Source organism: Cetorhinus maximus, chromosome 6 (assembly GCF_964194155.1).
Source record: "Cetorhinus maximus chromosome 6, sCetMax3.hap1.1, whole genome shotgun sequence".
NCBI lineage: Eukaryota > Metazoa > Chordata > Chondrichthyes > Lamniformes > Cetorhinidae > Cetorhinus > Cetorhinus maximus.
Window position 1 is genome coordinate 33,983,929 of NC_135884.1, and position 16,472 is coordinate 34,000,400.

At 42.5% G+C, this 16,472-nt stretch overlaps 1 protein-coding gene across 1 annotated transcript in view; it reads right to left on the reverse strand.

The window, feature by feature from the left end:
- The window catches only part of dnah12 (dynein, axonemal, heavy chain 12), a 349,430-nt gene that overhangs the window by 174,792 nt on the left and 158,166 nt on the right, over nt 1-16,472 (reverse strand). The window contains exons 30-33 of the mRNA XM_078543543.1: nt 11,418-11,601; nt 10,272-10,412; nt 1,346-1,429; nt 988-1,176 (exon numbers count right to left, since the gene is read on the reverse strand). Coding sequence (XP_078399669.1) covers nt 988-1,176; nt 1,346-1,429; nt 10,272-10,412; nt 11,418-11,601 — 598 coding nt within the window. The remainder of the gene's footprint in view (nt 1-987; nt 1,177-1,345; nt 1,430-10,271; nt 10,413-11,417; nt 11,602-16,472) is intronic.

Consider the following 16,472-nt stretch of genomic DNA (forward strand, 5'->3'; position numbering starts at 1 on the left):
CAGCAGCAGCTACCACTTTTACTTATGTGCAGTTTAAATCTTAGCATAGATCTAACTTCTCCTATGCAGCAATTTCAAATATGGTAAGGAGGTTGGGTAGGATCGCTCAGAAACATTACAACTACCAAGGTGCTTTTTTCTCACTTTCTCTTCGCCTGGCAGAAATAGATGTACAGTAACTCTCTGCAAGGCTGCATCCCTCTGTCCGATAGGTTTAGTAAACACGCTCTAACCAAAAGCTCGCATGCTGTTCACAATTATGTTCTGAGCTTGCTGTTCCTTTTTTATTTATTTAGGGGTATACTCCTCCTATTCATCTTTCCTGGTCCCAGTGGAACATGAATCGATTATGGTGGACAGGGGGGTTGGCACACAATATACCCTCGAACCTCCACCACTGCCACTCTGAATTGGAAATGAGTTCATAGAGTCATAGGGTGAGTCTTTTGCTGATTTTCCATGAGGAAGCACTAAGGATGCACTCACCTCCTTTCCATTGTCACATAACTGACATGTCGTGACTGATATACATAAGTACTGACATACTTTTGAGGTGTTAATGTGCAAAATCAAATAGTTCTCATTGCTGTAGCTCTAATCAAGATATAAGCCAACATCAACTCAGGAACTGGGCAAAAACAAAATGCCATTCTGTAACAATGTGCTATTGTTTTTCTTTATGAAGAAAAAAAACTTCAACCCAAATTGATTAAAATTAACCACTATTTAGACCTATGCATCGCAATTTTAAAACCTGGCTCAGTTAGAAAACTTTTACACTGTGCCCTGTAAACTTAGCCTGAACCCGAATTCCTAGTTGGCTATTTGGTACAACAATTAAGGTTTGGAATTCACTTTGCTCCTTGTTCCTACTGGACAAATCATGGGTTTTCCTTTTAAGTTTAGTCACTTTAAATATAAATGCTTTATGACAATTTAACACCTGTTATATTTTTCAATTTTAATGAATAGACAACTTTTGTTTACCTTGCACTGCTTGTGAAGGACGTGGAGTGCAGGAGAAACCAGCCAATCAAAGAGATCTTCCAAAAGACTCAGCATATCTTTATGATGTGCTATATTTGTAAGACCTTTAAGCCAGGATGTTACAATAGGCTTCCAGCCCAGCTGGGCTGGCTCCAGATAGATCATACCACAACGACTGACTGTAGCAGGCTAACAATATAAATTTAAAAAAATTTGCTTTTAAGAATGCATAGCAATACCATTGATTTGTACTAATAAATTTGACGAACTTAATTGTTGCATTTATTTTCTTTTGATTTAATAACAATTGATCACTTTCAGTTCTACAATCACGCAGGAGGAAATAAAGGGCTCTTACTGAGGCTTGGGAAAGATCCATAGCTTCAAAAATAAGGCTCATCTGTTGTGACATTTGAATGATCTCTCCACTCATCAAACATAGCTAGTAACAAAATGCAGTAATTATTAACATATGATTGAACAATTGATTATTACCAATGATAGTTAAGATTAAACAGGAACTCAAGGAGGACAGTATTCATGTCTTAACATACAAAATCTTCCCTTAAACATCTTTGAAACTTAGGCCCAGATTTTCAACATGACAGAGAGGCTCTCCATCTTGGCAAATATGGGGTATAAGCCTGCCCTCTTAGAGAGCACTTACTATTTTCATGGGGTTGGTACAGGAGTTAGCTGGGGTTTGCACGCATGTGGTTTATGGAGGCAGCTGGCCATTTAAATCCTCATCTGCCTCCACTGAAGTGGGCTTTTGGTAGGCAGGAGTGTGAGACAGAGGGCAGAATTTTCCATTCGGCGTGCAGGCACGCGTCCGACACACCGGATCGTTAAATGACGCACGATGATATCAGGCATGCGTCCTGACATCATCGAGAAGTCGCGCGATATTTCATTCGGCGGGTATGTGCCAGAGTTGGCTGTGCGCCCGCCGATAATTAATAGGTCTATTAAGGCCATTAACCAGGTAATTAACCAGAACTTTATGCTGCTCATCCAGCCTTATGGTTGTAGGGCAGGCCAAAAGGCCAAGCGATCTTTACGTTTTTTAGGAAACCTCGTCCACAAGCAGGGCGAGGTTTCCTGAAGCTTTTACAAACTAAATAAAAACTTTTTTTGGAAAATAAAATATGTCCCATCTCATGTGACACAGTCACATGAGGAGATGCATTTCACTAAATTTTTATTGTATTGTATTTATTTTTTTAATAAGCGCTTCATTCTCCCTGAGGCAGCTCCGTGCCTCAGGGAGATTGCGCTTGAGACCGCTGGACCCGACTCTCCCTCCTCCCCCCGCCCACACAGGTAGCGCTCAGTGCTACCGTTCATGATCCACGCAGGGCAGGCCTTAATTGGCCTGCCTGTGTGAAATCACGGTGCGGAGCCGATCACGGACGGCGGTCAGCTCCACGATCACCCCCGCCTGCTGAGCCTGCCCGACGCATGGAAAATCCTGGCCAGAGTGTGCAGATTAGTCCAGAAGAGCTGGCCTGAACTTGGTGGATTCATTTGGACAGCCAGGAGAGGTACGGTACCCCTTTGGATATGGTTCTGGGACACCTTTGGGAGAGGTAAGAGACCCTTTGGGATTGTTAGGAGTGAAAATGATTGTGTGTAAAAAGTGCATAAACTCATTGGAACTATCAAAGAACTGTTAAGCTGTCAAAGGATACTGGGTGAGTTGGCATGGAAGGTAAGGGAAAAAGGTGGTGGGTGGGGGGCATGGGTTGGCAAGAGTTGCACTATGTGCTATAAAGGGCCATAGGGATGTGGGGGGCATAGAGAGTAGGAGGGGCCATGGGTTGGCAGACAGGGTATCAGTGGCCATGTGGGATGAGTAGAGGGGCATGGATTGGCATAGGGGTATGGGGGCCATGGGGATGGCTGGGGTAATAATGTGGTATAGGTCAGCATGAAGGCGGCACATGGAGTTTGTGGGGGTTGAGGGCTACAGGGCTTTTAGAACCATGGAAAAAAGTCAGAACCATAGAAAAGTTAGAACCAAAGAAAAGTTAGAACCAAAGAAAAGTTAGAACCAAAGAAAAGTTAGAACCAAAGAAAAGTTAGAGCGCAGAAAGAGGCCATTCAGCCCATCCTGCCTGCGCCAGTCAAAAAAAAAAACTAGCCTCTCATTTTAATCCCACTTCCAGCACCTAGTCAATAACCTGGCAGGTTACAGTACTTTAGGTGCAGATCCAGGTACCTTTTAAACGAGTTGAGCATTTCAGCCTCAACCACCAATTCAGGCAGTGAGTTCCAGATGCCCACCACCCTCTGGGTGAAAGGTTTTTCCTCATGTCCCCTCTAATCCTTCTACCAATCACCTTAAATCTATGCCCCCGGTAACTGAGCCCTCAGCTATGGAAACTGGTCTTTCCTGTCTACCCTATCTAGTCCCCTCATAATTTTGTACACCTCAATTAGGTCACCTCTCAGCCTCATGCTCAAAGGAAAATATCCCTAGCCTATCCAATCATTCCTCATAGCTCTAATTTTCAAGGCCTGGCAACATTCTTGTAAATATCCTCTGTACTCTCTACAGAGCAATTATCTCCTTCCTGTAATGTGGTGACCAGAACTGTACACAAAATTCCAGCTGTGGCCTAGCCAGCGCTTTATTTTATTCCAGAATTACATCCCTGTTTTTGTATTCAATACCTCATCCAATAAAGGAAAGCATTCCATATGCTTTCCTTACCACTTTATCCACCTGTCCTGTCATCTTCAGGGACCTGTGGACATGCACTCCAAGGTCTCTCATTTCCTCAACGTCTCTCAATATCCTCCCATTTATTGAGTATTCCCTTGTTTTGCTTGCCCTCCCCAAATTTCATTTGCCACTTTTCCATGCACTCAACCAAACCATTGATATCATTCTGGTGACAACAGCTATCCTCTTCACTATCAACTACATGGCCAATTTTTGTGCCATCCACAAACTTCCTGATCGTGCCTCCCACATGGGTACGTGAATAGCATGTTCAGAGAGGTGGTCACACCGCAGCTTAAGGGCCTGGAGACAGAGAGGGAATGGGTGGCCACCAGGCAGTCCAACAGAAGTAGGCAGTTAGTGCAGGAGTCCCCTTGGGTCCCACTCACAAATTGGTTTTCCATTTTGGAAGCTGACGAGGGCGCTGGTTCCTCAGGGAAGTGCAGTTTGTGGTACCACGAGCGGCTCGTTTGTACAGGAGGGGAGGAAGAAGAAAGGAAGAGCTGTAGTGATAGGGGATTCATTGGTTAGGGGAACAGACAGGCATTTCTGTGGCCCTAGACATGACTCCAGGATGGTATGTTGCCTCCCTGGTGCCAGGCTCAAGGATGTCACAGAGCAGCTGCAGGACATTCTACTGGGGGAGGGTGATCAGCCAGAGGGCGCGGCCTATATTGGTACCAATGACTTAGGTAGGAAGGGGGATGTGGCCCTGCAATCAGAATTTAGGGAGCTAGGTAGAAAATTAGCAAGCAGGACCTCTAATGTAATCATATCCAGACTACTCCCAGTGCCACGTGCCAGTGAGTACAGAGATAAAGCAGATGAAAGCATGGCTGGAAAGATGGTGCAGGATGGAGGGCTTTAGGTTCCTGGGACTCTGGGACTGGCTCTGGGGGAGATGGCACCTGTACAAGCTGGACGGGTTGCACCTGAACAGAGCTGGGACTGAGTTCCTTGCTAGTGCTGTTGGGAGGGCTTCAGACTAACTTGGCGGGGGTGTGGGAACCAAGAAAAAATATGAGAAAGGAATACCAGGGTGCACAAAATACTTGGAGGGACAGATAGCACTAGTATAGAGAATAGTAAGTTAATAGATAAAGTCGGGGTAAGGGAGAAAATAATAAAATCTAAATCAGGGTTACAATGCATGTATGTGAATGCATGGAGTATAGTAAATAAGATTGGGGAGTTACGGGCGCTGATTGCCATGTAGAAATATGATGTTATGGCGATAACAGAGACCTGGCTCAAGGAAGGGCAGAACTGGGTGTTAAATATTCCTGGTACAAGATGTTCAGAAGAGTTAGGAAAGGAAGGAAAGGAGGAGGGGTGGCGGTATTGGTTAAGGAGAGCATTGCAGTGTTGGAGAAAGAGGATGTCCCAGAGGGTTCAAGGAGAGAATCAACTTGGCTGCAGCTAAGGAACAAAAAGGGTGCAATTACATTGCTCGGTGTAGTCTATAGACCGCCAAATAGTGAGAAGGACTTAGAAGAACAAATAATCTGCAGGGAAATTACAGAAAGATGCAGGCATTATAGAGTAGTTATAATGGGGGACTTTAATTAACTGAATTTAGACTGGGACAGCGGTAGTGTAAAGGGTGGAGAGGGGCAAAAGTTCCTAGATTGTGTTCAGGAGAATTTTCTACAGCAGTATGTGTCCAATCCAACAAGAAAAGATGCGCTGTTGGACCTGGTTCTTGGGAATGAGGTGGGCCAGGTAAATCAAGTGTCAGTGGGGGAACATTTAGGAGGCAGTGATCATTGTATTGTACATTTTAGGATGATGATAGAAAAGGATGATAGGCAATCCAGAGTAAAAATAATTAACTGGACAAGAGCCGACTTTAATGGGGCAAGAACGGAGCTGGGCCAAATAGACTGGAACGAAAGAGTGGCAGGAAAAACTGTAGCTGAACAATGGGCTACCTTCAAAAAGGAATTGGTTCGGGCGCAGTCAAGGTATATTCCATCGAAAGGGAAAGGTAGGACAAACAAATCCAGAGCTCCCTGGATGAAAAAGGAGATTGAAATTAAGATAAAGAAGAAAAAGTGCGCTTATGACAGGTGTCAGGTAGAAAATTCAATTGAGGACCAAGAGGAATACAGAAGGCTCAGGGGGAGGTGAAAAAGCATATTAGAGAAACAAAGAGGGATTATGAGAAAGGACTGGCAGCCAACGTAAAGGGGAATCCCAAAGTCTTCTATAGGCATATAAATAGTAAAAGGGTGGTAAGAGGAGGAGTAGGGCCACTTAGGGACCTAAAAGGGAATTTACACAGGGATGAAGGGGCTATGGCTGAGGTATTAAATGAATACTTTGCATCCATCTTTACCAAGGAGGTAGATACAACCCAGGCCATGGTGACAGACGAGGAAACTCAGTCACTAGAAGGGTTCAAAATTGATAAGGAGGAAGTGTTGAATAGACTGTCGGTACTTAGAATTGATGAGGCACCGGGACCAAATGAGATGTATCCAAGTACAGTGAGGGAAGTGAGAGTAGAAATTGCAGGGGCACTGGCCATAATTTTTCAGTCTTCCCTAGACTCAGGAGTGGTGCCAGAGGACTGGAGAATTGCAAACATTACGCCCTTGTTCAAAAAAGGTCAAAAGGATAAGCCCAGCAATTACAGACCAGTCAGTTTAACTTCAGTGGTAGGCAAGATTCTAGAAACAATTATTCAGGATAGAATTAGTAGTCACATGGAAAAATATGCATTGATAATGAAAAGCCAGCATGGACTTCTAAGGGTGAAATCGTGTTTAACTCAATTTGCTGGAGTTTTTTGAAGAGGTAACAGAAAAGGTCAATGAGGATAATGCTGTTGATGTGGTGTACATGGACTTTGAAAAGACATTTGACACAGTGCCACATAAGCGACTTGTGAGGGAAGCTATTGCTCATGGAATTCAAGGGCCAGTAGCAACATGGATACAAAATTGGCTGAAAAATAGGAAGCAGAGAGTAATGTCAGTGGATATTTTGGGCTAGAGGAAGGTTTGTTGAGGAGTTCCCCAGGGGTCAGTTTTGGGACCCTTGCTTTTCCTGATATATATTAATAATCTAGATCTTGGAGTGCAGGGGACAATTTCAAAGTTTGCAGATGATATGAAGCTTGGGAGTGTTGTGAACTGAGAGGAGGACAGTGTGGAACTTCAAGAGGACATAAACAAGATGGTGGAGTGAGCAGATAGGTGGCAGATGAAGCTCAATGTGGAGAAGTGTGAGGTGATGTATTTTGGAAGAACATGGACAGACAATATAAAATAAGGGGTGAAACTGAAGGGGGAGCAGAAAGATTTGGGTGTATATATGCATAGATCATTGAAGGTGGCAGGACAGGTGGAGAGAGCAGTTAAAGCATATAGTATCCTGGGCTTTATTAATAGGGGCATAGAGTACAAAAGCAGGGAGGTTATACTGAATTTATATAAGACACTCATTAGACCTCAGCAGGAATATTGTGTACAGTTCTGGGCACCATATTATAGAAAGGATGTGAATACATTGGAGAGAGTGCAGAAGAGATTTACAAGAATGGTTCCAGGGATGAGAAACTTCAGCTATGAGGATAGATTGGAGAGGTTGGGACTATTCAGAGGAGAGAAGGCGGTTGAGAGGAGATTTGATAGAGATGTTCAAAATCATGAGGGGGCTGGACAGAGTAGATAGGGAGAAGCTGTCCCCACTCGTAAAAGGATCAAGTACAAGAGGGCACAGAATCAAAGTGACTTGCAAAAGAAGCAAGTGTGACGTGAGAAAAAACCTTTTTCACACAACGAGTGGCTCGGGTCTGGAATGCACTGCCTGGAAATGTGGTGGAGGCAGGTTCAATCGAGGCATTCAAGAGGAAATTACATGACTATTTGAATAGAAACAATGTGCAAGGGTATGGGGAAAAGGCAAGGCAATGGCACCATAGTGCTCATTTGAAGACCAGTGCAGAAATGATGGGCCAAATGGCCTCCTTCTGTGCTGTTAAGATTCTGTGATGCTGTGAAGTCCAAATCATTAAGATATACAACAAACAGCAAGGGCCCCAACACTGAGCCCTGTGGAATGCCACTGGAAACTGCTTTACATTTGCAAAAATATCCATCACCCATTACCTTTTGTTTCTTGACACTGAGCCAATTTTGGATCAACTCGCTACCTTCCCCTGTATCCCATGGGATCTCATTCATCTGAACAGTCTGCCATGTGGGAACTTGTCAAAAGCCATATTATAATCCATGTAGACAACATCCACTACACTACCCTCATCAATCCTCCTGTTACTTAATGAAAAAATTTGATTATGTTTGTAAGACACGATCTTCCCCTAACAAAACCATGCCTACTATCCCTGATCAATCCATGCCTTTCTAAGCAACAGTTTATCCTGACTTTCAGAATTGATTCCAATAATTTGCCCACCACCAAAGTCAGATTCTGGCCTATAATTTTCTGGCCTATCCCTTGCACCCTTTTTAAATAATGGTACAACGTTCACAGACCTCCAATCCTCTGGTACCCCACCTTTATCCAGTGAGGAATGTAAAATGATCCTCAGAACATCCACTATTTCCTCCCTGGCTTCCTTTAACAGCCTGGGCCTGGTGATTTATCCACCTTCAAGGATGTCAGTCCCTCCAGTGTATCCTCTCTCATTATGCTTATTCTATCTAATATTTCACACTCCTCTTTAACTAGAATATCTGCTCCAACCTTCTCCTGAGTGAAGAGAGAGACAAAGTACTCACTGAGAACCCTGCCCACATCTTCAGATCAACGCAGAAGTTACCATGAACATCTCTGATAGGCCCTACCCTTTCCCTAGTTATTCTCTTGCTCTTAATGTACTGATAAAACATCTGACATTTTACTTGTCAATATTTTTTGTTGGTATCCTCTTTGCTTTCCTAATTTCCTTTTTTACTTCACCCCTGTACTTTCTATACTCCTCTAGGTTTTCTACAGTATTAAGCTTTTTGTGACTGTCATAGGCTCTCTTATTCTGCTTTATCTTACCCTATATGTTTTTGTGTTAATCTTTTTTGATTTAATTGAACCAAGTACTGGAGCACAGAGACAGGCCTTTCGTCCAGCCCACCTCCGCATCTGGCAGCCTCCTTACTTGTTCCGGGGACGGATGCCCAATTTCTAATCCAGCTCGCTCCCAGAATGAAATTCAGAACTGTGGGCAGCCAATTTTAAAGTTCAGGTTCACAGAGCCAGGAATCCTCCCGTCTCTGCACACCTGACCCGGGATTAAAATCTGGGCCTTAAGCTCCGATTTTGACAAGTGTAAAGTTGGGGTGGAGGGAACTTTCAGATGAGCCCAAGCTTGCAAGGTCATACCAGCATGTGCATAGGTCATTATAATCTCTGCGTATCATCCTTATCCTGCAGCAAGTCTCCGATCAGAATCCGAATTACTAGCTGGCCACAAACAGGAAATGGATTTCAGGTGGCAGACCCAATAGATTGGTCTCCAACTGTTATATTAGTGGGTTGGTGGTTGGAGGTGGAGGTGGAGGGAGATATTGTGAGACAATATCTGCGCTGCCTGGATCTTGCCCGGCCTGAGCCAGAAGGTCAGGTGAGACAGGCACCGGAAGAAATATGGCGTAGGTAAGTGGGTACGGAATGGCAATCCAACACTGATTGTCACTCCAAGGAAGTTATGGCCCTACTTTTGTGACCGTCTTCTCTCCATGGAACTGTTTTGCAACAGCTTTTCCTGCCACACTTGGCACTGTGCATAACTCAGCATTAAAATTGCTGCAGGATCTGACAACTTTAGACCCTGACTTTTGAATATTTACGAGGCCCTCACCTCCTTCAGAAAGCACTTCTAATGCCTTCTGAAATCCAGGAGTTAAAATAGCTGCTTGCAAGAGTGCAGTACAAATAGGGAGGAATGCACTCTATTTATTTTAACCCTTGCACACACCATTCTTACAGGGCACAAGAGGTTAAAATTGCTGAATATTTTCATTCATTTCAAATAAATCTTCCACTTCTCTATACTTCACGATAGTCCTCTTAACCTCAATGACAAAGAAGTAAAGTTATGTAATAGAATCTTATATAATTAAATCCCTTCATGCCTTGCCCCTTCCTATCTCTGTAACATCCTCCAGTTCTGCAACTGTCTGAGAACTCTGCTTTCCTCCAACTCTGAGCATTCACCACTCCCTTCACTCCACTATTAATTCCTGTGCCTTCAGCCATGTAGGCCCTAAGCTCTGGAAATACCCCTCTAAACCTTTCTGTTCCTCTACCTCTCTCTCCTAAAGACTCTTCTTAAAACCTACATTTTCTAGTCACCTATTATCAATTTCTTTGGCTCAGTGTCATTTTTTTTCTAATTAAGCAGCTGTGAAATGCCTAGGGACTTTTTTCTATATTAAATGTTCTTTATAAGTGCAAGTTGTTCTTATTGTTGAACAATAAACACTCTGTGGATATCTGATTCAATTTGGATTTAACAGCTTGTGTCAAATCATAAAAATATCTAGTCCAGTAAAGAATTAGAGCATACATTTTTGTTGAGAAATTGATCTACCTTCTTGTTATCATCCAGAACTGTGTTCATGCTTTCAATCCACAGGGTATCAATTGGTCCATCAAATATCACCCACTTACGGTCAGGGGTGTCTGCAGATGCAAATTCTCGGAAGGTATTTGCAACGATTCCATCAGTCCACTGTAAATGTTAGAAAAATAAAGTTCAATGAAGATCAAACATAAAGCATAAATATATGCTGATTTGGTCATTTATAGGCAAAACTACTCCAATTATAAATATACAAATAAAGTTATTTCAGTAAACTGAATTAATTTTGCTAATATTAACTATATTTTTTGGCTTGTATTTTTACTCACCTCATCATTCTCCACATGTCCCTATTTTTCAATGATGCTGACTTATTTAAGTAGAGGCCAAACACTTTTCCCCAGAGAGGAAAGTATGATTATGATTATCTTATCAGCAAGAAGCCTGGGAATATGCTGTCTGCCCATCTTCTTGGCTATAGTTATATAATTTTTGGAAAATTTAACTTGGAATTCACAAGAAATTTTGATCTTGTTTAGAGAGTTAGACTTCAAAAAAATTTAATAATTTGTCTCCCCTTTCATTTCTTGGTTACATTATTTGTTTGTATTTTTGCCCACTTTTACCTGATAAGATTGCAAGCAAATATGTTTTTGAAATGATACTTTCAAAAACACTAATTCCCTAGAGTCAGATAAACACATCAGGCACTGGGGAGGCTCCCTGAAGATGGTAACCCAAGCAGGCAACTGAAAATAATAATAAAAACTTGCTGACTCTGCATTCAGTTGTTTGTGAATTAAAGCACTCTAAATCTCAATAAAGCATGTTACTGGGCTGTTAAATCTCAACTCCTGACCTGGTGATTAGTGCAGGAAATGCTGAAAAAAAAGAAAAATTTCTAATCGGTACTGAACATCCATTGATGAAAACAACAAAACATTGTAGAGACAGAACCATCCCAAAATACACAGAACGATGAGGATTTTTTCCCCCTTTTTTGATTCTTAGCCATTATTTTGAATTTTTTCCCTTTTCATTCTGTTCAAGACTAATTTTAAGTGTGGTGATTTCTGTTCAAACAAGGATGCAGGTTGTATCTGGGTGTCCTCCATAAATTGTCAGTTTCCAAAAGAAATGATATAGGTTACCCACCTCATGCGAAACTAGATCAAACTGTCCAAACAGTTGGCCCATGGTGATTGATTTTGGATTTACAGTTCGATAAATAACTCTTTCCTCCTCATTCAAACCACGTTCATTCATAAGTGTCAGTGTGTCTGCCAACACATGCAAAATCTTGGTCTTTCCAGCAAAAGGCTCCCCAACAAGCATGAATCTATTTAATGGAAATAGCAGAAATTATATGAGTTTGTTTTACACAGTGATATTATTATGACACAGCCGATGGTAAAGGCTGGGTTGTTCAAATCCCAGAGGGAAGCTAGAAACAACAGTCATAGCCTATTTTTGCAATTTGTATGTTTTGAGATGCAGGCTTTGAATTCAGTAGTAATAAGTCCATCGAGTCTCAAGAGATTTTTATAAAACTAAATTAAATGTTTACTACTACAAATAAGATTGTAAACACATACATACGTCTGCAAAATTACTACTATGATAACTATTAAAAAAAATCCTAATTAATCTGACTCTCAGTTACACCCTTGTCAAGGCAACAGTAATCTCAGGCTTAAACAGACACCTGGCAAGGCACATCCTGGACAGTCGCATTCAAAATGAGTTTCTTTCAGCTCTGGGTCCTTGCAGACAGCAGCTTGAGACTTACAGGCTGGAGGCTTCTCACACTTGTTGGATCTTAAAATGCCTCTACCTTAATCTCCTTTATACATATCTTTCACTTTGAATGTAAATTTTGCATTGCATCACTAGGCTTTTAACTTTACCTCTTCTAACAATAACATCCTTTCATCCAGCCAATTTTATTAGTAAGCTGAAAAAAAAACATTGCTTGGTGACTTCTAGCTAGGTGTAAGATTTTACCCACAGTCTTGAATGGTTTCTTTTAACAAATGCAAATTTACACTTTACCTTCTACCCTCCTTACATTTACCTAATTAACATCTCAAAACTACATTATATCAAAGCACCCAGATTAGCTGGTTTCAATCCAATTAAGACACACACATAGACACAGACCCAACTAGAACTCTTTAAAAAAATAATTTCCAATAACATTATAGAGATTAATATCTCTTCAAGACAATATATTATTGGTGTTCCAGTCTCCCTTTTCTTGAGATCTTGTTTACAATAATCAGGTTTTAAATTCTAATCAACAAATTAGTGATCCCAGTATAGGGTTACCCATTTATTTTAGCAAGAAACCATTGTGGCTACCAGATATGGTGATTACCTGAAGATCTAGGTAAATAATGTTTAAGTTATGTCTATGATTTTTGCTTTACAGCAACAATTTTGAAATCCAGACAAATTGTCACCATAGCCACATTGCACAGCCTGGTGAGCACACTGGATCAGAAATAAGCTGGCCCTTGGATTTCTTGCCAGATCAGATGTCTAATGAGAATGGTTTGAAGAGAGAAGATTACAATTGATTGGGTAACCAATAAGACAGCTGTTCTTAAAGGGTTGATGTTTACCTGTTTTAAAAGGCAAGATATAATCACTGACACACTTCCCTTTCTCTTGCAGGACAAGTTGGCACATAACTGCAGACAGCAACACCTACCAGCAGGAGTCAGGCATGGCTGCATGTCCTGTACCATCAAGGAGATGGTGCTGGTCAACAATGGAATGGCCATGACTGAGGCTGTCACCAGCAATGAAGCTAAAATCTTAGATGATGGTGTGTTCCTACTTAATACATACTTCCTCCACATTCCACAATCTCTTCTGATTCATAAGCTACAGGTGGCATAAGCCTGCATTTCTCTCACCCTTGTGCTTTTCTCTTTCCAGATACCCAAATATTGTCACTTGGCCAGGCATTGGCATGGGAACATGAAGTCCAAGAGCAGCAGGAAACTGATGATGATGAAATATTGTTACTTGATCTTACATTTGCAGGCACCAGCACAAATACTGACATTGGGCATTCTTTAGAGCTAGAGATGGAGGTGGCATTTGTAAGTAGTGTGTCATTGGACATAAGTGACCTGTGGTGACAGTGGGGAATAGGGTCACGTGGGTGCCAGCACCCCAGAGGACAAGGTCTCACACAAGTTCTGTGCAGAGGACTTAGGCGAGGACTTTGATGAGGTGACATATGGAAAAAAGATGATGAGTATGCACAATGAAATACTTGGTGCATTGGTAGGCCTGCCAAAAACCTCTTTCACTATCAAGGTGCATAGAGTCAAAAGGAGTCTGGCACTGACTTAGCACTGGGCTCTGCACAAACCTTGGAGCCAATCCTTCTCAGCATGGAACTGGTAGTCAACTTCATTAGCACACTTACAGGACACTTGCAGTGTCTGTGAGCCGGTATCTCATCTTCAATTGCAAAAAAATCAGAAGGCTTGGAATATTCCGAGTGCTGCAATGGAAGTTCAAATTGAGATCATGAAATCTCAGCTTGTCACCGTACAGACTGCTGCCAAAAATACCATGCCTCAGATGGATAGATTTTTGATTATTTATAGAATCAAGGGATATGGGGAATTGAGGCAGAAGATCAGCCATGATTATAGTGAATGGCAGAGCAGGCTCAAGGAAGCATACGATCCACTCATGCTCCTAATTCTTAAGTTATGATGCCAGTACTCATAGGGGGTAGCAGGATCTCCCAGCATTCTAGCAATTTGTCCTCCAGCAGATTTCTAGGATTGTTGTGATGCTTTCCTGGGGGAGTGGCTGAGGTTCCATTGAGCAGAAACCTGCTGTTCTCTCTTGGAATGACAGCATTCATCTTCCTAGCACTACCATTCTGTCAGTACATTTGCTGTTACCAGTTAAACAGCCAGCCCAGACTGCTGCCACCTATGTAGAGGTGGTGCAGTCTGAAGCAGTTCCTTTTAGCCCAGAGCTGCTTGAGGATGTACCAAAGGCCATCTGCAGTCTTCCTCATTGAAAGTCAGCAGCCTTCCATCAGCTATACTGCAGCAACTTGAGTAGCACTCCAAGGAGAACTCAGACAGGCAAAGGCATCCATAAGACAGGCACTAAGGAAATGCATTAAGGATGATTAGTATACTTCTGTACGGAATATCAGATGGTTTGTTAGATAAATTTGGTTTGTTTTGTGGTGGCTTTTATTTTAGCATTGTGGCCAACAGAATGCTGTGATGGTCAGTGGCAGAGGGAAGGTAAACTGTGTCTCTGTTGTAGAATGGGAATTTGGGGCTTTTTCACATCATATCAGGTGACTTCGGACAGCCTGGCCAAAAAGGAAATGTGTTTGTTGCCTTCTCTCTTCTTCCTGCTCCTACTTTTCCTCTGCCCTGTATCCCTGGTTGCAAAGGCTGCATGATGGCAAGGTTATACAGGATACAGCAGACTGCAACGAATCACTCTGGCAGATACAGAGTGTTACAGGCAGCAGAACCATTGCTTGAGCACCCCAAGGTCTGCTCAATGATTTTGCATATGGCAGTGTGGCTCTTGCTATATGCATGCTGCCCACAGGTACTTGGGTTGCACATTGGAGTCATTAGCCAGGTGGTCAGCAGGTAGCTTTTGTCACCCAGCAGCCACCTTCTGCTTTGAAATGGTGGCTCAAATACTGAGGGAACAGCAGAGTAAAAGACATCATGACTGCTGTCAGGATACTGGGGCATTCAACTGCAAGGTGTGCTGTGCATGCTCACAAACCAACTGCAGATTTAGGGAGCAGGACCCTTATGGTTACAATAGATTTCCGCATCATTTTAGAGTCAATGGCACACTGCACCCTGGGGAAGCCTGTTGTCCTGGGAAAGCCATGTGCATGCTCCACCTGCTTCTTTCTGGTCAGAGTAAATAGAACATACTCCCTTCCCCTGATATAAAAAGTGTCAGTCATCTCCCTAATGCAAGCCTGGACAGCAAACCGGGAGGTGTTACAGATGTCACATACTCCAACATAGAAGTGTCCTGACATGAAGAACTTCATGGCCACGGTCACCTCCATTGCCACTAGTAGCATCGGCCTTGTCCTGCTTTGAGGCTGCAGATCTGTCTGCAAGATTTCAGTGAGTTTTCAGTGAGCACCTCCTTTGTAAAATAGGCATATTACACACACTATTGCTGGCTTAGGTCTTTCTCCCCATCCTCCTCCTTCTGAGAGTAGCTTGTCCTCTTTTGTGCTGCAGGCCAAGAGGGATGGTAACTACAATACCTACAACTGGGAGCAAATGGTCTAATTAGAACCTTTGAAGTTAGAAGCCACATGCAGCAACACTCCCTAGAAAACTAAAAGCACTTCTATAAATACAGGCAGAGGCAGTAGAAATCAGTCAGCAACTAAGATCAAGGTAGTTGATGATTCCTATAAATAACACTGATAGGGAGCACTTCCTGCTGCTGAGCGCATGTTCAGCTTTGGTTGTTTAAGGGAGGGCATTAGCTGGAGCCGTGACATTGAAATTGGCAGCGCTGGCATCAAATAAGCTTTACACAGTGACTGCTGTAACTATATGCCTGCTCTGCAGATTTCCAGTGTACGCTCCTAATGCCCTCACCAAAATGTCATCCAGTATGATTGGTGCCCGAAATGCAGATGCACAGCATTTTGGACAGACTGGAGTATTAGTCTGAGAGATATTGATGGCGGACTTCAAGCTAATTAGTGATGGCAACAGTCTGTTCATGCAGGTCCCTGATCAACCTGACAGACTACCCAGTATTTGAAGTATGGCATGTTACAAGTCCAGTAATAAGTTCTGATTACTTGATATGTCTCCTACCGTTGTTCAGTCACCTTTTTTGAGTCATAATTCAAACAGCACCATCCCAAATTTTATGTCCATTATATCCTTGTAAGGGGCTGAGCTTGTAGGGAAAAAATAAATCTGATCAGGAGCCTATAAGCTCTATGGTATCTGTTTCTGCACGGCTTGATCCAAATAGATCATGGTAGCTTATTTATTCAAGCATTAGCTATGACACACCGACCTAGGAAAAAATAAATAGCAGGAGATTGGGTGGAATAATGAGGAAAGAACAGTCTCTCCCTCGAGACTGAAAAAAAGTGTTCTCAGCTGAGGATCCCAAGGACCAGGACATCAGGGCCCAAGTCTTTTGAAAGAT